At 43.2% G+C, this 22,673-nt stretch overlaps 1 protein-coding gene across 4 annotated transcripts in view; it reads left to right on the forward strand.

The window, feature by feature from the left end:
* The window catches only part of septin4b (septin 4b), a 37,493-nt gene extending 15,053 nt beyond the window's left edge, over positions 1–22,440 (forward strand). The window contains exons 3-14 of one of the 4 annotated variants that reach the window (XM_047593463.1): positions 14,911–15,036; positions 15,769–16,092; positions 16,436–16,532; positions 16,641–16,727; positions 16,827–16,950; positions 17,100–17,234; positions 17,998–18,115; positions 18,199–18,321; positions 18,878–18,974; positions 19,057–19,219; positions 19,307–19,406; positions 20,938–22,440. In XM_047593463.1, the coding sequence (XP_047449419.1) occupies positions 14,911–15,036; positions 15,769–16,092; positions 16,436–16,532; positions 16,641–16,727; positions 16,827–16,950; positions 17,100–17,234; positions 17,998–18,115; positions 18,199–18,321; positions 18,878–18,974; positions 19,057–19,219; positions 19,307–19,406; positions 20,938–21,006 (1,563 nt within the window). In that variant the 3' untranslated portion in view covers positions 21,007–22,440. Of the gene's footprint in view, positions 1–1,821; positions 1,944–14,910; positions 15,037–15,768; positions 16,093–16,435; positions 16,533–16,640; positions 16,728–16,826; positions 16,951–17,099; positions 17,235–17,997; positions 18,116–18,198; positions 18,322–18,877; positions 18,975–19,056; positions 19,220–19,306; positions 19,407–20,937 lie in introns of those variants that run through there. The other 3 variants (XM_047593464.1, XM_047593466.1, XM_047593465.1) reach the window with 3 other exon arrangements.
* Positions 22,441–22,673: the final 233 nt, after the last annotated feature.

A 22,673-nucleotide genomic window follows, 5' to 3' on the forward strand; every position in this document is an offset into this window, starting at 1 on the left:
TTAATGCGCCAAATTCTGGATTTGCTCAACTTCACAGATGGTGCAGTTTTAAAATAAGAAGGAGTTTGGGATTGCTCTCTGCTTTTAACAGTTCTTTCCACAGAAATATGGCGATGGCAGTTATAGATTTACCGTTGGCAGGCAAGAAGCTCATAATAGGAGGGTAACTTCTGTCTGACATTTATTGCTCAAGTGTTTTCACATCTGCTGAAATCCCAATATAAAACTGAGTGTGTCACCACACTTTCATGTGCCTGAGTGTGTTGAAACACAGCATTTCCAAATTAAAAGTTGGCACTTTAAATGGGCTGTCAGTTGAGTATTCACTTGAAAATAAAAGTAAAAAGTGAACTTTTCAGTATTATTTTCCTTCAGTGTGTTAACCTGAGTTAAAGGTTGCGCTCAGAGACCCTGCAGGGTGTCAGGTGTCTCAGGGAATCTGTGCCATTTCCTTCTGACTCTCTTTTGACACTTCATTTGCTGGAGGTGTAAGAACTGGTCAAACACTCCTTGTGCCGTCCAACATTTCATGCTCTTTGATTTTGGATTCAAGAGTCGTTCAAAAGCTGCACGAATACCCTTTCTTTTAGTTTAGCCTGCGTTTTTCAGTGTTTCACAGTAAAAATTAAATTGTAAAGCTTTGTGGAATATATATTGAATATTTAAGCTGTTCTGAGAGTAAAAAAATGACCACGATTAGCATGATTAGCTGGACCTTAGATGCCTTAGATGATGCATAAGTGAGGGAGCCTAAATAAATGCAGTCACACCCAGATGAAGGTCTCCAACGTCTTTGCTGCTTTTAAACCATAATGCTTGGACTTCATCCAAAAGTTGTTTTTTTCTTTTCACATTAATCCTGTGTTTATTATTTTGCTTTGGAGTCACACAGACAAACCTGTCAACTCTTGTCCCTATTCAGGTTTTACAAACAATTTATCCAGTATTCATCCAATGTTAACTGTCCACTGTGTGTCTCCACCACGGTCTCCAAACAGATGATTCCTGAATATAATTCGTAAGAAATAATCAATCAACACAGTTGACCACAGTGCTGTGCACGAACATGAGAACAGATAGACTGTTAAAAAAACAGTAAGAACCAACATCGAACTCACTGAACAGAGTTAAAAGACGTGTTTTAAGAGAGGATTTAAAAACACTTAGTGAGCCAGCCTGCCTGATGTGCAAAGACAAGTCAATCCACAGCTTCGGGGCAGCGACTGAAAAAGGCGCGGTCACCTTTCAGCTTCATCTTTGTCTTCGAGACGACTAACGATGACTGATCGGCCGGCTTGAGAGGGCGTGACGGAGCGTACGCCTGGAGCAGGTCGGACAGATACTGTGGGGCAAGGCCATGAAGGCATTTACAAAGAAATAAAAGGATTTTAAAATTAATCCATAAACTTACCTTGAATTGAGCCACCGTGAATTGCTGTCAAAATTTGGGCAATTGTGCTCTTGTCTGTTGGCCTCAGTTAAAAGTCACGCAGCAGGTGGAGTTGAGTAAGTGGCGCCTGGCTGAGCCCGCATGTTTAAGTGCTGTAGGAGTCTAAGCTCAGCAGTAATCATTACATTTCCAATACTTTTCTAAAAGTTTTATCGACAAAGCGTTAGATATTGTCCGGCAGCCCATCTCCCATTTAATTTTTTTTTTCTGATGTGCTCTAGCTTCGCTCTGCCGTCCTATCCTCACACTCCGGCAAACCTCTCCCTTTTCTATTTTCCCATAGTCACTGCTCATTCTGCAGTGTCACCAGCCCAGTCACCAGCTCGTGTCTGTGTGCAGCATCACGTTATTAATGTCTGGCTGCAGGACTGCATAGCTCTGCTGTGGCTGCAGGAGAAAAGGTTTGTCTGCGCAGACCTGGAGCAGCTCACGGTCGGACGCCGTCTTCCTCTGGGTGTGTGTGTGTGTGCGCGTTATGGCCATCTGCAGAGCGGTAAGCGGAGCGTGTCCTGTGCATTGTGATGAGAATTGACATAAGCTTGCTTATAAGCTACACAGCACGTCCCTTCTGTCTCCTGGTTTATAGTGTGTCTTTTGTAACTGACATTGATAGTGTCCTCTGGCAAACCAGAGGCTTTAATAGAAAAACTGTTCTTTTATAATAATAATAATGCGCTAATGACTGCCTGTGCACGTCTTGAGCTTGATAATTTACTAGTGGATCAGGGATGTAGAACAGTAAGTGTCAGGGATTTTTTCATCTGTGTGCTCCTGGCAGGCAGATACAGTTTCATTCCAGCTGTGCAGCAGAAAAGACAGACAGCTGTCACCCGGAGAGGTTCATCAGATATTTGTGGAGGAATGTGAATCCCACGTGAAGGGTTGGATGCCTCTGAGTTGGACCGCCGTATGTTTGAGCAGCATGCGCTAAAGTCGGTGGCATCACAGATGAGTCGGTTGGCAGAGCATCCCGTTGGTGCGCGGGTGCTCGAGTCGAGGTTTCAGTGCTTCGTACGTGTGTGCGTATTTTTTTGTTGTTGTTTTTGGTGTGTTTGGGCATCAAGATTAGAGAAGTGGATTACACCCGGGAGGAGGAGAACAGATGGGAGGAAGAGAAGGAGGAAGGGAACAATTATGTATAGTTCAAGTTGGAGCCCAGGCTTCGGTCGGGCACCACCCCAGTCACCAATGCCATCTGGTGAGGGTACAAGTCACGGATTGTCGGATACCAACAAATCCTTATTACACATTAACATTTATTGTCGTTATGTTGCATTTAAATCATTAATTGCATCAAATACCATTCAGTCGTTTAAGGCAGATGGTTGCAAAGAAGTACATACGAGTGCACATGATACGATTTATTCTCACACTAATAAGAAAGTAACAAAAATCAAAAAGCCTAAGCCCCAGGGCCAACCATTTATTGCTCAACTGTTTTCACATCTGCTGAAATCCCAATATAAAACTGAGTGTGTCACCACGCTTTCATCTGAGGGTACGTGAGGGTAAGTCACAGATTGACCAGACCACATTTGGCCACCAATCACTATTCTACATGCAGAACATTTCTTGTGCTATGGCTGCTCCCTACAATGCTGTCCTCTGGGAGAAAGGCAATCTAAAACCCATCCCTTATGGCCCCAGATTAAAGCGGCTATGGAGAATATTTATATTCTCATGTGATTTTTTTAAATGTACCAATTTAAACACACTTATGAACCGATCTGGCTGCAGAACAGACCCAGCACTCATGAGAACAGAGGCTGCTGAGACCACGAGGTGGGAAGTCTCTAGCTGGCTCCTTCACAGGTGCAGGCCAGATGTAACGGCCTCATTCTTTAAAACAGCTTTCAGCACCGTAGTTTAGAGAGGTTTTTGAAACTGTAAAGGTCGGTCAGAGAATCCACAGCCCTGCTGCTTATTATGCTAACAGCTTCTTAATCGTGAGCACACAAGGGATTCCTCATGCGGTGTCTGAAATGTCAGTCACAGGTCCTCGTAGGCTCAGTTTTGTGGCCTCCTGCTGCTTGTCAATCAATGATGCTGTTAGGAGCAAAACAATGTTTGACGTACGAGCTTAACTGCTCGATCACCAGGGAGATGATCCAGGAGGACTGGTGGGGAAATAGAGACACCTTTGCACTTTACAAATATTGGATCCAGATGAAACTTCATAATCTTGTTCATGCTAATCTATTGTATATTTATCTCCTTTGTGACCCCAAACTTTGTTCATGGGAGTCCACAGACCAAAGGATGTTTACGTGGTAGATATCTCGACTGGTGCTTTCTTTGGAAAGGAGCTGCTGAGACTCTTTCTGCATGATAAGAATTCAAATATCTAACTTCGTTCTGACTTGAAGAAACACTGGTGGGAATAATACAGTGGTACATGTACACTGGCCATCTACTCTTTGTATTAATTGCTGTCTAATGCGCTCAATTTGTGACATTGACAGAGAAGTTTGAACACTTCTTGCGCAGTAACATTGTACTTCTTTTCTCACTGTGTTTCCAGTTAAACAATCATTACAGATGTAATGTTACAGCATTTTCCTATGAAGTGGAAATATGTTCAGTGCAACGTATTTTTGCTGACCTGCAATTTTTTCCGTCGTCAGCGCAGCAAGATAAATCCTCTAATGACAGACTTTAGCCTATAGACTATGTATAGAGTTACAGCTAATTACATTTCCTCTGTGAAACTGGCGTATTCAGTAGGACACTGACAGCCATTTAAGCAGGCAGATAAACACCCATTCTGTCTGCACTTAAAACAACAACATCAATCAACACTAATTAAATAATCAAAACACAAATTAATCAAACTCATTTAAATATCAAGTCGTCTAATCTGCTCTTTTTATAAAGACGCATTTATTTAAAGGGCTTTTATAGTTTGCTTCTCAGTTACTTGTGCACACATGCAGTGATAGCAGCGAGCTACCGTGCAACATGCTAACCGCAGGGAGCAATCTGGGGTTTATTGTCTCAGACTCTTTGACATGCGGTAAACAGGTGCCATAGCTGTGATACATTGACAACAGGCGCTCCCTGGAGAATGACAGCCGCCAGACTTGCAAAAGTGGTTTGCCCAGTTCTGCTGCTGGCGAAGAAGTGTCGTGATCCTTTATTCTAGACACTGGAAAAATACTCAAGGAAAATTCTGCTCATTAAAATCCTTCATAAGTAAAAGTGTGGAGATGTTCTTACAGAAGCAGTAAAACTAGTGGTTTTATAGTAAAATGACACCTATGACTCACACATGTCTATAAAAATGACCATAAATAAATATCTGTAATGTTTTATTGTGAGGTAGTTTATAATCCGTGTTCGGGCCTCTCCAAATCACTGAGTCAGAGAGGATTTATTTGATATACAAATCTGTTTTTCACATAATGGCAATTTTACTGCGTTGCGCCTTGTCCTCAAAGGGACTGATGTGTAATAACTGTACATAAAGGTGCACTCACATACGGCCAGTTGTTCCGTACTGTGCCAAAGCATGAATGACCCGTCCTCTCCTGTCCCATTATCCCAAACTAAGTGGGCCGAAGCATGCTTACCTCGGACATCATGTTGATGACATCATCATTAAGTATCTGTTGTTTATGTTCGGTTACAGAGTGAACCCGGCAATGCCACTGAACTTGACTCAAAATCTCTTCCTCTGAGCAACATGAACCCTTTTGCCGCTGTCATTGTCGTTGTGATGGAGGGATGTGAGGGAGGTCGTTGCTTTATACGTCTTGGTTACGTTTTGTGTGCTGCGTAGTTAACAGCGTTCGTGATGAAGCGTTTCCTGAAGTCCACCTCTCTCAACTGCACTGTGCCAGGGAAGTGTGCTGTACTCAGACACGCTACGGTTGCACTCACACTAGCCATTGAATCTGGACGGAGGAAACCGTGCTCGGATACAGAACGATTGTATAGTGTGAGTAGATGTGATGCTTCTAACAGATAAACACATAAACACTCTTCTTGTTAAATGTCTAAACTGAAAAGATTAGGAACCACTGGTTAAATCTGTCTGTTATTTCATGTAATATCGTAATCAGATTCACAACTGTCTGTTTCTGTTAAGTAAATGCAGTCGAGTATAAAATATAATATTTAAATATAACAAAAATGTAAAGGAACCTTCTTTGGAAATACTCGAGGAAAGTACAGTAACATCAAAGTTGTTCTCTGAACAGTCCTTGACTAAATGTTCTGCTTTCATTACAGAGTTGGTTCAACACCGGCCAAATCACTGATTATCGGAAAAAATTAGATAAGTAAATAAGACTGATAAGCAGCAAGTATCACATCAACAGGAGCTAGAATGTGAGAGGCATGTAAGCCGCTCTGTCATCATGTTTGCTGCGTGCAGCTATTACAGTCTGGAGCCAACAAAGAAATAGTTCAATGCTTCACGTGATGTGAGTTTTTTTGAAGGGTGGCAGCAGTTTTGGAAACTTGGACGCTTCCAGAAGCATAATGGAAAGGAGCGCGTCCAGACACATGTATTATTTACACTTTAATATAGAGGAAAATATGATATTGAATTGGTCTGGTCTGAGTAGATGCCTACGGTTTGATTGCACTGTATGAGTTACGCTTCTCTCATTAAACGCATGCCAAGCTCAGATGTACAAAAAAGGGCTAAAAATGTTCTAAAACCTCACAGATTATTTGCCAGGAATGTGTTTTGCCTCAAGTTTTATCCATGTTGCGCATGACGTAATGAATACTCAACCTCCAGAATTTGTCTGCCTCTGGGACGGCTGACTGTGGTTTCTTAACTTCCTGCTGAGAGAGTATTGACTGAGAAAAGTTTAGCTACTTTGTGGTCGTTTCCATTCAATTACCACCTTTGGCAACGCAGGAAACCCAGTCCAGACGCTGATGTAATTTCTCTTATTGAATCAGCTCAAGACACAACAGTCCTTCTGCATGACTATGGCTCCAATCTCAGGCTTCAGTAGCGTTTTGATAAGGCCCGGCAGGAGCCAAAAATCACACAAGGTGGTTTTGTGTTCGTGTTCTGTGGGAGCGAGACGGGCTGGAATTCAGTGTAACAGCAGTGAAGCCACACAACAACCCACTGACTTCCTTTCACCAGGGTAAATGGAGTTCACCACCCCAGCAGATGTTGGGGTTGTTTTGTCTGTTCTCTTCAGGTGTGTTTTTCACTACTGTGTTTGGGTACAGTACACCCGTCCTAATACTTATCGCTATTGCCTTTTTACACTGGACTCAAGCCAGACAGTTTCTGCTGTGTCTTTGTGTTTGTTCTGCGTCCTGGCAGTCAGCTCCTGCTTCTCATTTTGAATAATGACCGAGAATAAACCGCGCAACTCATTAAAATGTCCAGGTCTCTGCCAAAGGTAGTAGAATAAACTGCAGTTACTCAGCTCAGGGGAAACCAGACTCTTTGTTGTTGCTTTTGAAGTGTAATTTCAGTGCATTAAGTGTGTTTGTGCAGTTGATTTTGATAAGCCCTACGTCTGCTGGATATTTTTAACAATTCTTCCTATATTTAGCCAGGTTACAATACACCACGCATGTGACTGCTAATGATGCCATTCAGACTTCTCAAGCTGTTAGACACAATTCAAACAGAACTGCACAAACACCCCAAAGTTGAGAATACAGGTCATGTATTGCGGTAATTGCTCTTATTTTATCCCGATCCTTTGCATGTTTGTTATGTTGCTGCTTAGTGAGGAATAAGCAAAGGAAAAAAGAAAACTCACATGATCTTGAGACAGATTTTGGACCAGCTTGAAGTCACACTCTCTGCAGGCCTGTGAGTCCACGTGGGTTAGTGGACACACTGTACAGTAAAGGCCGGGTAAGCCACAGTTGACACAGTCTGACCACACACAGTAAATCTCATGTAAAGCTTTAAATGACTCCTGATTGTAGGGACGTGATGTGATTAAAATGGATTGAACAATGGCATTCCTCGCTTGTCATCTGGAAATGCCTTTCCTTTGCTTTAAGTCGTCCAGTGGAAGCCCCTCCACAATGAGCCTTTGTTGCACCGTGCCACCTTTTTAAGGGGAAAAAACAAAGTAAGAAAACGCTTTAGCTGCTTTCCAACAGGAATCTCTCGTCGTCCGATAAAGATCATTAACAGAATGGAGGAGGAAGTGTAGGAAGTGTAAGTTCAGCAAATCCAGCGTCTCCTCATGCCGTGCTATTGTGGAAAAATATTTATGTTCCTGCAGAGATGGTGGATATCTGCTTCAAAGGGCGTCTGGTGCACTGCATTTACTGTACTGTTGGGACAGTCATCACTTTCACAGACAGAAAATGTGTATCAAATTTGTAGTTTATACATGTTTCTCGTCTGTGTTTGCATGATGGTCTAAAAGTTGTCTTCATGTTGGGGCTGGCTTTGCATAGTAAGTTCTGGTCTGGACCCAAAACGCAAGTTCCTAGTATCTTATTGTGCATTTTTATTACCTGAAACTTGATGTGACTTTGCCTATATATGTATAATAATATGAGACAAATAGTATTTACTATATAATATTAGTTAAAACCATATCATAGCTCTGTTTTCTATTATAAAAATACAATAAGGAAAGCACAGGTGTCACTTGACAAGGATTTGCCTCATTTAGCTCATTTAGCAACACAATTGTGCACACAATAATATTCCTGAAACCTAAGGACTTCTGTGCACGTCCACAGCTGAGTCACACTGTTGACCGCCCTGAGCAGCAGGTGGCACTGCCCTCCCTCCCTCCCTCCTCGATCCTCTGCAAAAACATATCTGCACATAGAATGTAATGTACATAAAACATAATTTCCTGTTTCATACTGATTAGTTGTTCACTCTTGAACTTTTGAATAGCTGTGTGTTGGTTGCTGGTCTGAGTGCTGTGGCTTTTATCAAAAAAAAAATAACTCATTCCAGTCCTGCTGGCCTCAAGCCAGATGACCCCTCAGTGTAAACAGGGACAAAGAGACGTTTTAATCATGTGATCCCATCAACCCTATACAGTAGCATTTAGCTGTCACTTGTGTTTGTGTGTCTGACTTGTGTTTGTGTGGGCCAACATTCAGGTTAGTGCATGTACGTACGTTTAGCTGTCCATCTTTGAGGCTCCGTCAGCCCTTTCAGACCAGATCACCCTCCTGACGTGATCCAGCCACAGAGGATTAAAGCAGAGCTGCAGTCGTCTCCCCAGACACCATCTTTTCTTACGGGGTGTCTTCCGTCTGTGAGCCTACGTTTCTTTTTTTTATCTGGGTCAATTCTGAGCTTATGTCACATTAAACAGGGGTTTCAGTGACATCTGTCTGCTTTGTTCGACTGGCGCAGTCTGTAGATGCTATTTGTGTTGCCCTCTCTCCACTTCTTATGGTAGTTATTACAGTTGTATAAGTTGGCACAGTTGCCGTGAGAGCTATTAAGATTGGGATCATGTTACGTTTCGTTCTTCCTCCCATAGGCGCAAAATGAATTCTCAACTGAATTCTGCTCCTGTTTTCGCTCTCCCTCCGAAAAATGTGGAAGATTAGATCGCAGCTTCAGCTCCAGCCTTGTGGCATAGGCAGTCCTGTGGTGCTTTGTTTCGCTGGCGCTCGGAGTTTTACAAAGCCCAAAAGTCCAAAACGTCACACTGAGTTTAGACTCGTGAGCCCATTCACTTCTCCGCTGTTCTGTACAACCCCACGCAGTAACTTAATCGCATAATCCTAATTCTTTAAGAATGAGTGAGTATTGTAAGGCTTACGTAGCATCGAGATTCGTCAAGATTAAAGAAAAACCTTTGTGCTCTGTCCCATTTAGTTGTGTGTGTGACAGAAAGAGAGAGCGAAACTGTGCATTAGATAAAAAGATTATTTGTAGCATGTAGGCCACCAGCCACCTCTCATCCCACCACTGACACACACACACACACACACACACACACACACACACACACACACACTTCTTGTACTGATCTGGCCCTGGCACTGCCAGCTGGGAGGTCTGAGTTGGATGTGATGGCCATTGTTTGAAGTTATTGACACGCTGCTGTTATCTTCCTCTGATGCTCAAACCAGTATGTTTTCATTTTGAAATAGCTGTTCCTCCGGATACGTCATATCTGACATATGTCCAAACAACCTCAGACATACCTGAGCTCAAATATTATTACAAAGGTTTATTCTATTGTGTGCGTGCTGATCTCACATGAAGAACAAGCCACACTGTAGTCGTCATCCACGCAGAACAGCACCTCTTCTCAAGGCAGGACGCTCCTGCACACACGAGCTGCTGCCGCTCATCTGCATATCAGCTGCAGATTGGGCAAAACCGCAGAGCAGGGCGGAGCTCTCGAAATGCTCCAGATGCAGAGCGGCAGAGATCGAAGGTGTACCTGTTTAAAAAAGAAAGAGAGAAAAAAAAAGATGTTTCCAGGTCGAGTGGTGGGGGGTGAGTAGGAGAAATTAGGATGCCATCTGACTGGTGAGGCATGGAAAATAGATGTGCTTATGTAACGTGGGGAGCCCTGAAGCTAAAGAAGTGACACTCTGTCTGAGGAGCTATCCGAGGCCTTTCTTCTGCTTGTCTGGTGGAGCTGAAGGAATCTCGCTGGTTCTGAAGGGATAATATGGCAGCAAACTCACAAACTAACAGCGATACGGAGGTATGTGTTTTCTAGCTGACCCTGCAATTAAGAGGATCTCTCTGTGACTTATGCCTGGTTTTGTCTTTCTGACTGTGCAGCATAGTAATCTGTGGCTGCAGGACTCATATCGTGCATATGTGTCATGGTTTAGCTCGTCCTTATGGAGCCACACGCACAAGCTGAACTCTTCACACGGATGCATGTGACCAGGCCTTTTTATCCAACAGGATTTTTCACCAGTAATGACAGTTTTCTGCTGAGCCACTGCAAATATTTGAGCTTTTCTCTTTTACCCATCTCTAAGATGTTGAAGCACACCTGTTGATTGATGCGTGTATTGATTGGACGTGACGGCTTAATGCACTGAGGACGTGAGATATTGTTTCTTGGGAGTTTGCACCGACACATCATCATCTTTTTTATCTGTCTTTGATGTGCAGCTGAGAAAACCTGGGAGTCTGAATTGTGTTTTCTTTTGCACTGAATATGCGAAGTTGTGGTCACGTGATCATTTGCATGAGCTCTATAGCTGTGTGAGTGTGTGGTGAGGTTGGGGTTGTGTGTGTGTGTGTGTGTGTGGGGGGGGGGGGGGGGGGCTATTTGGATAGTCTGCCTCTCCTTCTCTTTCTGTGCTGAGCCAGCTTCACACAGAGCCCTGCTATAACTATCCAAACAACCACAGCATTCACACAGAGCGCACATGGCTGACTTCACCACCTGCTACTGGCCTCATCACAAGGGAAAACCTTAGTGGTGTTCGGCCTGTGAATTCCACAACATTCAGATTTGAAAGAGGAAAACACACAGAGAGAAAAACACATTTTTATTCATAAAAAACAAACTTTTGCTTAAAAAAACAGCTAAACCTAAAAATTAGCCATCACATTGTTTATAGAATAAACTGCAACAATTCATGCGCCATCTCCCACACTTCACCAGCACACACTTAAAGCGAGCATTCCTGCCAACAGCCTGCTACGCTCGCAGAGCAAAAAGTGATTTAGTGAATAACGGCATTGTAATTATCGTAGCCGAATTCCAAATGACTCTGTCGGCTGCCTCTCCTACCGAGCTGAATTGTGCTTTCATCAGAGGAGGTCAATAAGAACACGCTGTATAGTTTCTTTATGACTTCTGGCAGCTTCTGATTGCATTTCCCATGTCGTACACTTGAAGAGGGCTCCCCCCCCCCCCCCCCCCCCCCACCCCACCCTCCCACCCCGGGGGCTGCGTTTAATGCAACAAATCATCATCCGTCAGCGCTGCGTCAGCCAAACCCACTACCACGGTCCAACAGTAACAAAGCAGCAAAGTCAACCACACAACTTGTTTGTGTTCAACTGGGTTTCACGTCCTTCAATTGTTTCTCAGGGGCTGCATGGAGGTTTAACTCCCACCATAAAATATATTCCATATCTCCCTGACAAACTCAAGAGGTTATTTCTCTCACAATGGCCTCCTCGATAACCTCTGGTGCACAGTGAAGAGACTTTGTGTACCAGTCGATCAAGCCCCTCTGTCTCAAACTGCTTATTAAAATCCATTACATATTATTGGATCCGTTGGTCTGGGCTGTACATGCAATAAACAGAGCTGTACTCAGATTGTCTCATGACAAACAGGACATTCCAGGTCAACCTCTCCTCCAGAGGGAGTGAAACAGTCCTGTGTAGTCAAGTGCATTTTTATCAGTGTTGCAGGAAATGCCAAAGACGCAGCTGCTGACAAAGTAAGATATGTCATTGCTGAACCCTTAATGTTTGTGCGCACATACCATTGTTTAATTTTCCTTGTCTCACTGACTTGGCTATGTAGAAAATGTAGATAAATGTCTTTAAGTAATGTGAGGAAGTCTTTAGAGCGTTTTAACTAATGTGGGGAAGTCTTTAAAGCCAAATGGACTTCATTTGTCTCGTTGCATGTGAAGGCTTATTTATTATGAGCTGGTTCTTTCATTTTTTTTTGCTTCACAAAAGCGTCTTCCTCCTGTGTTAAGATTTGACCCTACCACGCTGTGCTTTCACCTGGTCTGAAGCTTACTCATTCTCTTTCATCTCCGCGTGGCGTTGCCGATTATTAGTCACGATGAACTGAACCATCGGCCAGTTATGGAAATTGTAATTGGTTCAAGTCTCCGCTGAGACTCGTTCCAGTGGGAGCGTCTGTGTCGTAGCCAAATGGAAATTGATGTCAGGGCCCATTAGGTTTAATACTAGTTATAGAAGATTGTTTTCAGATTACCGCTTAATGCTGCAGAAATAAGGATGAGGGGACAATTCGTTTGATCAAACACAGGCTGCAGTGTCAAGAGTCTAAGACGTCTTTCAACTTTTCGCTGGTTCTTTATCCAAACTTTCAGCTTGGAGGTGTTGGATATTTTTGTGGCTCATTAGAGCTCGTCTCACTGTTTTTTTTTGTCAGCAATTAGTCTTGTTCTTATGTGTGTTGTTTTCTCTGCTTTGCACACAGTCACTTGACTTTGGTTATTATTGGTTCTTGACTGGAAGTGGCTCCTCTGACTCATTTATAGACTTGAACCTGCCACTAATTCAAGCAAAGGATCAATGACACTATGTGTCAGGATGAACTTAAATGGTTCATTTAAGCCATGATCTGAGCAGGGACATGTTTGCTTGCGTTAAAAATGGGCACACCTGGACTTCTAAGACTGATACCGTTGAATAATTCTTCTTCTTTTTCTAAAGGAGGAAACATGAACAGAAATGTCAAAATTCTCCTTCGCGCAACTATGTGGCAGAGTTATGTGTTTTTCATTTAAAATGGCTAATCTGTCTTCATCTTGAAAGGCAAACTGAGAGTTAATGTGCTTTTTGAGGTATATAGTCTGGTTCAGTGGGAGAGAATAAATTTCACCGTGTTCCAGTTTTGACTTTGTGAGTGTGCGATGCAAAGCTGCTCTGTAGAGTGTGTAGAATAAAGTGAAGCCATTACCAGTACGCAGTAACCTGATATTACACTAAGAAAAAAAATAAAAGGGGTTGTGTTGAGGGAATGCCACTGAAGGAAAGCTGAAAGACACCTTGAGTAAAAGTGTAATTCGAAATATCCTGGTGGCATTAGTCTCAATAAAACCTATAGTGGTATAATTTGCTGCATAAATTTGCTCGTGAATGAGGAAACCTTCTTAATCCTCAATTTGGTTTGTGAAGGCAAATGTGCCGGTTATATATAAACAGTTTATAATGAATTCATGTGTTTATTATTGAATCCAGCAGGTTAACTTTACAGTGCTTGTGTTACAGACTTCGAAGTTTGCTTTGTTGGAGTTCGAGCAGACAAATTAATTGGCAACTTTGATTACTGGCAAGTTATTTAGATCCTATGAATAATAATTCAGAATATACTGGTCACTGGTTTTATATCTCGTCTTAATGTGTGAATGACGCGGCCCCGACGTGGCTTTATGAGTGTTAAGTAGACTAGGCTATGGAGGATGTATAGCCTGGTGTGTATCCTGGTGTGTATCCTGGTGTGTAACCTGGTGTGTATCCTGGTGTGAGGCCTGTGTCAGATCAGTGACGTGTTGCTCATCGATGCCACTGATCAGGTCCCCGGGCGCTGAGCGGCTCGATGGAGCCAAAGGACGCTGTGTCCTCTGGGATGGACGGGTATAAATGCTGGAGCCTCTGGTCTCTGCTCTCCACCGCCTGCTGTAGTTGGGTATGAAGAGCAGTTTACGCAGGAGCAAGAAGAAGAGGTTTTACGCACTGATCAAAGGTAGCACAGGTGAGGACGTGACAGAGAGGAGGTGAGGCTCTGCGCGGAGGAAGCAGATTTTACGATACGCCTTTCTCAGGAAGAACTGTTTTTTGTTCTGCTTTGATTTTGTTTTCATTGTGACTGAAGTTGTGATTGTAGCTGCAGACGGCACCTGACAGTAGCTTTGTCCTCAAGCTTTCTATCACTATATTCCAGCAAAAAGTAAGAAGTGGTGTGATTTTTCTGCATTTCTGCTCTGAAGCCCCATCGACAGTTTCTTCTATGTAGGTTACAGAGCCCACCATGTTGGATATTGATCTCAGTGATTTGGTTGTAGCACAGGAAAAGCAGGTCACTGATTTCCTAAACTGTGTCCTCTGGCCTTAAGCCCTTAATCTCATCATAATTAAAATTGTAGGCCAAGGATGGAGGACATGAAGTAACAGTGCTACAGTATCACATTTAAAATGGAAAGAAACATTTTCTTTTTGTTTGTTTGTTTGTTTTTTTTTACCATCAGACTTGAAGTAATTTCCACAGGGGTAATTAACATAAACAGAATTTTCGATTTTCACTCTGAAAATAAATGTCTCTTCAGGGAGACATGTGTTTCGCTTTGTTGTTTGTTTTTTTTCCTCAAACTTGCTCTGACTTTTTCACTTTGCGTAACCACAGCTGGGAGCGATCATCTTATCTGCTGGCGCTAACGTCGCTCTCAGTGGTGCGTTTTTAATGGGGCTCGAAACACTGAACAGGACGACACCAAAAAAAAATAACCAATGAATAACAACAGGAAGTTGGTCAATATTATATTGGAAAACCGTGGAAACGGCCTCCCACAAAATCCCGTTATGCAACGTTCAGGCATCTTTTTTTTTGCAATCATCTCGGCCGCTCTGTAATCGTCACCATTTCTGTGGTAAATGGTGCTGATATATCATTTATTTCTTGGCTTTTATTTAACATTTTTCTTTTCATCTTTCCTCCTTCATCTGTCTCTCCTCTCGACTCAAACCCCTCGAACCCTCTTGCGCCTTATTTTCACTCCCGGGCGGACTCGTTCTCCCTTTTTCCCCGTCTAAACCTCTCCTTCACGTGGTGTGTGCTCCCTTATGATTGGAGATTGCAGAGTGCTCTTTAGCCCCAGTCGCAATGGAGGACAGTGACCACGAGCCTCTGTCTTCAGACGAGCACGACTCCTGCCCTGCCTCCCCTAATCACAGCAAGGAGCATGATGATGCTGAACAGGTATTGGCGATAATTCCACATCCGTTGGCGCTGGATGAACGCTTTAACTCTTAACCTCTTTTAAGGAGTAACTTGATGCATATTTCACTCAAACTAAATATTTCAGAGCTTTTTTTTGTCCCTAATCTAACGTAGAGTTAACGAACATAACATGAGAGCAGTGTCACGGTGTGGACCTGCTGCTTTCTGAAGGCCGCTGCATTATTTATCCAGCAGGGAGACTTTTGACCAGCGCTAGCAGAGCTGTGGTAACTGGAGTACTCACAACGGAGCTGTGTATCCTCTTACAAGAGAAGCTCCTCTTTCCGTTTTCTATCGCCGAGTAAACTACTACGTGTATATTATGACTGAAATCATAAAGGAGGCCTTCAGCTCAATTTGGGTGACAGGTCGCTCTCTGTTTCCGTGAAGAATGGACAGTAATTACCAGCTGACTTACTTCTCACATGTCGCCTGTTTCTCGTGAGAAGTTGGAGGCTCGCTCACATGTTTTCTAACGGGTTCAGCAGTTTCTGTCTGAACCGAAAAGAGAAAGTAAGAGGAAGGTTAGGAGCTCTGTGCTAATATTTAACAACAGAGACTACTATGAATATTCAGCATTTAAATTTCTAATTTCTTTTCTGCCTCTGGGTCTCTACCTTCCCTCCTGCACTGGCACCGCACCTTCCCTTCACCTCTTTCCTTTTCCTTCTTCTCCGCTTCTCCCCCTTTGACCTCGACACCATCTTTTAGCATTCAAGCCATTCTGAGGACTCAGAAGTGGAGAGCATTTTGCATGACCCTCAGCACCACGGAGGGCGCGGCCCCCCCCACCACCACCACCACAACCATCATGGCCACGAGGCTCATGATGCAGACAGGGAGGCTGAGGGCGAAGACCGCCCCCACACCCCGTCTTACCTGCGGCCCCCCGTGGCCGGCAGGGCCCAGTCCGACTCGGGCTCGGACCCCAGTTTGCCACACAGCAGAAGCGTGGAGTTCGACCTGTCGTCCTCCGTCAGCCCCTCCAGGCCAAAGAGCCCCTGGGGCCGTTTCGATCCCTATGACAACCATGAGGTAAAACGAGGACGTTGCAGTCATGAAGCTCAGAGAAGACAAACGAGCTCTGTGCGGTTTGGTTCTGCCTTTAAGGGAGTAACGTGATGAACATGTCATCCGAGGGGTCAACGGTGAACAGGACTGTATACAAACTGAAATGTTACAGTCTTGTGTGCGCTTATTATTTTCTAGTGGGAGTGTTGCTCGTTGCTCTTGTTGTGTCGATGACATTACGCAGCAGATTTCTCGTGGGAATCACGCCAACACTGTTAGAGAGATTGATAACGACGCTGAAAGCAGCACAGTCATGTATTCATGTAATTTGTGTCTCCCTTACGTTCCTTTTCATCTTCTTCTTTAGGACCAGGATAAGGAATATGTGGGTTTCGCCACGCTGCCGAACCAGGTGCACCGCAAGTCAGTCAAGAAAGGATTTGACTTCACGCTCATGGTGGCAGGTGAGAGGAATCCTTTCACATTAGGAGACATTCGATCTTAAGCCCACTGTTTACTTTGAAGAGGCTGCTAATCACGAAGCCTTAAGCCCTGTTGTTCTTTGTTTGAAGGTGAGTCTGGCCTGGGAAAGTCCACCCTGGTCAACAGTCTGTTTCTCACAGATCTGTACAAAGATAGGAAGCTGCTCAACGCTGAAGGTGAGGGACCCGCGGCCTGTTTGTTTCTCCTTTGTTTTTGTGCTGCGACATGTTGTTGTTGACGTTTAACTTTGAGACTTTGTTTGTGTCTTTCCCCAGAGCGAATCACGCAAACAGTAGAAATCACCAAACACACGGTGGACATAGAGGAGAAAGGAGTCAAACTGAAGCTCACCATCGTGGACACACCTGGCTTTGGGGATGCTGTAAACAACACTGAATGGTAATTAAGGACAATGACCTGAGTGTAAATGAAACTATTAATCTTCATGGAGCAGATAAACTCATCTGCACGGTTTAGTGCAGTAGTTCAGCGGTTGCACGGTCTGCATCGCCTCAGACACTGAACGTCCCTGTGTGTCTCTGCTCTAGCTGGAAGTCAGTGGCTGACTACATCGACCAGCAGTTTGAACAGTACTTCAGGGATGAGAGTGGCCTCAACCGCAAGAACATCCAGGACAACCGCGTACACTGCTGCCTCTATTTCATCTCACCCTTCGGCCACGGGTATGACAAAGCTGCAGTTCTCCTCTAGGGATTAGTCAGCCTGCTCTCTTATTACTCCTCATAAATGGGCACATTAACCCTTCTCTGCTGCAGTGTTTAACGTCTCTGCTAACAATAAAATCATTAACAGAAAACCAGATCATCAAAGATCATCATCAGACTTTGTCCTGTAAACCACGAGTAACAAATATCTGGTGTAGCAGTGGTTACCTGCACTGCGTTCAGCCCCATGAATTGTTAATGCAGTTAACTCAGTGCTCTGCTGAATTTACATCTGGTGCAGAGCTTTCACACCAATCGATTGTTGACTCAGTCGGTGCTGACGTGGTTCCTTTCACTGCGTTTGTGCACATGCATCGTCCCACATCACTGAGCTCGTCAAGGAAACAAATGTACCATAAAACCTAAGTAATGCTGCAGTGCGCCGGCAGTGTGTGGCAGCCACGGAGAAACTGCTCCATCTGCTGGTGAGCTCCAGTCATTACACATCAAATGCCACAACGAGACGTCTCCTGTCTCCAGTTCCCTCATGACTTTATGTCAAATCGATATCTCTAGGCCACAAACATAAAGTTACAGGTGGGGATTGTGGCTTCATTGTTTCACAGCTTCACCAAAACAATGTCTGTTCAAGCAGATTAACAATAAAAATGTTTGCGTGCTCCAAAAAATCATCAAAGACTATATTATTTTAATGGTTTCTAACATGTAGAGAGAGCATAGTGTCTCACAGTCCTTCACCAGTGTCCGTGTCTCCTCTCAGCCTTCGGCCTCTGGACGTAGAATTTATGAAGGCCCTTCATGAGAAGGTCAACATCGTCCCCGTCTTGGCCAAAGCAGACACGCTCACTCCTACTGAGGTCAAGAAAAAGAAGTTCAAGGCAAGAAAATCAACGCCGTCTGTTTCTACGGGTCTCGTTCTACTCTTGACAAATATTTCACTGTGTGATTTCTGTCCCTGCAGATCAGAGAGGAGATTGAGCAGTACGGGATCAAGATCTACCAGTTCCCCGACTGTGATTCTGATGAAGATGAAGAATTCAAGCAGCAAGACCTTGAGCTGAAGGTGAGCGCCAAGGAATACCAGGTGCTGTGAAATCCCCCTTTTATTATTATCTTTTTCTACAGTTTGATGTTTGCTGACATGAAAACATTGATTTATTTTATTTAATTCAAACACAGAACAGTAATTAAATGTATTGGCCTGAACACATCCAGCACCGTCATCCAATTACTAAGTGCATTGTTGACGTTAAACTTTTAATTCGTGATCTTGACCGTGAGTTACTTCACAGTCTCGATGAGTCGACCTTTTTCTTCACTGAATCAGCTGGCAGTGAGGCAGTGAGGCTGCAGTCAGTGTGCAGCATCTGTCTCTGCTTCTGTCCTCGGGTCGTCTGATACGCAGCAGCGTGTAAACGAATATCTGTGTTCAAAAACTGACCTTAAAACGTCCAGTTCTATTACTGGAGATAAGAAAAAGAAAAAGAAAGACGTTACAGAGACGCTGACACTGAAGAAGTAAATCAACTATGAACACATCTGCAATGCAGCGCTCCGCACTGCTCCGGTCTCTCTGTAAATACGGGTCCATCTTCCAAACATCGTTTTCATTTTACGGCCCTTTCTCTTCTGCCTTGAAGGAGAGCATTCCCTTCGCGGTAATTGGCAGCAACACGGTGGTGGAGGCCAAAGGGAAGAGGGTGCGAGGTCGTCTCTACCCCTGGGGCATCGTGGAAGGTAAACCCAGTTTTTAAAGCTTAGATATATCATTATTGAAGAATGTTCACTCTAAAGCTGATCCTCCCACTTCGGTTCGCAGTGGAGAACTCGGCGCACTGCGACTTCGTGAAGCTGAGGAACATGCTCGTTCGCACGCACATGCAAGACCTCAAGGACGTGACCCGGGAGACCCACTACGAGAACTACAGAGCGCAGTGCATCCAGAGCATGACCCGCATGGTGGTCAAGGAACGCAACCGCAAGTACGTATCGCGACGCAAGAGTTCGGACGTTCACTTCCGTGCTGCTTCTGTGCACGCGATTCACGCTCCTTCCTCTCCTCCCTGCAGCAAACTGACCAGGGAGAGCGGCACGGACTTCCCCATCCCCGTGGTGCCCGGAGTGACGGAGAGCGAGACGGAAAAGCTCATCCGAGAGAAAGATGAGGAGGTACGGCAAGCCGACCACGAACCGGAGTCGCATCACGACCACGAGCACGAGGCCGAGCACAAGTCTGAGCAGCAGCACTCAGACCCTCGGCCCAACACAGAGACACACTCAGACCAGATAGCCGACGAAGCCCTGTGAACGTCTTCACGCTGGGCTCATCCACAAGCTTTCAGATCAACAAGCTTTAGTTTCTGAAAAGACGCCGTGAATTAGTTGATTATCTATTAAGCCTTATGTCCCTTTTCATTCCGAGCTGAGTAGGAAACCCTTTATATTTAAGACCTAATCAGTTAATGTCTGAAGCTCCAGAAACTGCTTTTAACCCAAATCTAATAATGTCTGTTCCAGCAATGACTGGACCATCACGCTGCTGAAATGTGAAACACTGGTGATAGAATAACCCCGTTAGTTTTCTTAAAGACATTTTCCCCACTCCTATTAGTATCTTCTTTATTTATAAATGACTGGTGAGGAGTGTGGAAGCGGAGGTAGTCTGCTCACATGACCGGGGTTCGTTAACAACCACATCTACTGTTGGAGGAAAATGTTTTTTCATGAGAGAAAACCGAGAACCATTAACTCTAAAAACAACAAAAAAGATGAGAACAAATTTACCTCATTTCAGGTGACTGTCTGGTTGTTAACAGACCCTCGTCGTGAGAGTTTTAGGTCGACAACAGCCTCAGATATTCCTCATAAAACATAAGCACACACCACCCATGTAGACATGAAGAAGCTACACGGATAAAACATCTTCAAGAAAACTCCCGTCCACTGGTTCTTTGTATTCGACTTGTTTTTGATCGTGACCTGATGACCGACCGTCTTCACAGACGTCCATAATGAAAAGAAACATTCCCTATAGATTATTATTATTATTTTAATTCTATGTTATATTATTTATTATTTCAAGTCCCCGTTTAAATGAAGACTGACTGAGCGTGGAATAAAAACCTATATATGGCTCAGTCAGAGTAAATTCATATAATGAAGACAGAGCTGATGACGTGTCAGTACTGATGTGTTACAAGTTCCCTCCTCACCTCCTTTTAATCCCCCCAAATCTATTTATTTCATTAAATAAAGACACTATTATTTTCCTTGTATGTTTTATTTTTGTTTTCTGTGTAAGTAATTGAACAAAGCTGTGACATAATCTAAATATATACTGTAACACACACAGTTTTAAGATTGTTAGCCTGCATACATTACTAGAAACACACAAAACTACAGACAAACAAATGAAGCATTGTGACACCCAAACAAAAACGTGATAATTAAGTTCAGCAGCTCTCTGATATAAATACATTTTAATATCCGTAGTGTAGATGGAGAAGCCTCCGACTCCCTGTATTTGTTCAGCTCAGGTCACGTGATGTAGAAAGAGGCGATCGATCTCCAGAGTGTTATTGATCCGGTGTCTGTGCGGTCACGAGTAAATAATTACCCCCGACAACACGCTGCACATCCCGCTGACGCGCTCCACGTTAAACTCGTCACTAACGTCCCTCTTCTCGTTTCTCCCTCACAGCTGCGGCGGATGCAGGAGATGCTGCAGAGGATGCAGGATCATTTGATCATTCAGAAAGACGCCTATTAACGCGGGAGCCCGGTCACACTGTGTACATATCTCCCCCTCCTCCACTGGGATTTAAAAAAAAAAAAAAAAAAGAAAAGAAAAAAAAAAACACGCTTAGGAAACAAATCCACTCTGAATGCGACGTCCCGAGGCGTCCACGCGGCCTCCACCCAGCCTCATCAACAGCAGCATGTTACACGGGGATCAGGGAGCTGGCGAGAAGGTGGGAGGATGTTCTGACATTTGCAGCTTAGCAGCTCCCTTTATCCTCCTTCATCCAGAACCTCTGACGTGAACGACTCTTCTGTTTGAACCGGCTCCGCTGTTTGTGTGAATGAATGAACTTTTCTTTAGCCACACGATCGCAGGGTTGATTTTTGTACATGATATGAGGTTTACATCAAAAAAAAATACTGGTGCAAGTGTTTATTTTTATTATCTCTATAAGTAAACATCCATGTATACTGTAATAATTTAAATCTCTATATCGCACTCGAGCATTTTTCTTTTTTTTCTCTCTCTTTCAGCTGCTTTTCATTTTTGTGTGTTCCTGGTTTTATTTAACTACACGCTGCGACACTGCTTGACATAATATGGATGGTGTTTTTATGTTCACGTTCGTTCTGCTGAGGTGTCTGTTATTTTTGGTTTGATCTTGTTGCAACGATGGTTTAGATTCATGTAAATTTCGATTCGTCGGCATGTTTATCGTAGTCGCCTCCTCCTGAACGTCTTTAACTGTTTACTGAGAGTCAATTCAACAAATACAATAATGTATCTTTAATCAGGATAGAGAAGCCCTTCATAATTATTTGGAAAATCAGAGTTGTTTCAGAGTGAGTGACTTTGATGAGACAAGACCAGATGTTTGTATAAAGTGAGCAGGGCTGCACCAGACGTGTCTCTATTTTTGCATGTGTTTGTGAAGGTTCCTCAGACCGACGATCAGTTTAGTGATCGTAATGTTATTAGTGGTCAAGGAAAATGGATTGAGACCAGATTTTTATTTTGTTACTTTAGCTGGTTATAAGTATTTGTTCTCACTAACTTCAAAAATAATAATGATGAACTTCCCAAATTTTGGATTTACCTTTAAAAGTGTGATTTTTTATTTTTTAAAATAACTTATCAATGCCAAAAGTGGTTATCAAAATTATGAGTGAACCTGATGCCAATGGTTTTTATGTTTTAAACTTTTTATTTTATTTTATTTTGGAGGTTAGATGACTCTGACTTGTGTGACTTTGTGCTTTAAAAATAATGACATTCCTCGAGCTTCTATCCCAGAGTCAGGTTATTGTTTCTAACTTTGTTTGTTTTATATTAAATTTGTCTTTTTGTTATGCTAAGTTTTTTGAGTATATTTATGTAATAAATTTATAAATGAAACGAGGATACAGAGAAAAACATGTACAAATTCTAATATTGTAATAAAAAATATAATTTCATGCTCAATCAGACACTGAGTTTTATTTTTCTATTTTTTTTAAATGGGTTAAATGAAATGAAAACACAACTTTCACTGTATTTTTTTTGTTATATCCGGGAAGTAAACCACATCCCACAGCATTTATTAATAAATATTATTAAAACATGACAAGGTTACAACTGGAAATATCAGTAATGATTTACTATTTGCACGATAAATACTTTCTACTTTTGTACATGTTCATGACTATTTAATCATA

Source organism: Mugil cephalus, chromosome 9, assembly GCF_022458985.1.
Source record: "Mugil cephalus isolate CIBA_MC_2020 chromosome 9, CIBA_Mcephalus_1.1, whole genome shotgun sequence".
Classification (NCBI taxonomy): Eukaryota; Metazoa; Chordata; class Actinopteri; order Mugiliformes; family Mugilidae; genus Mugil; species Mugil cephalus.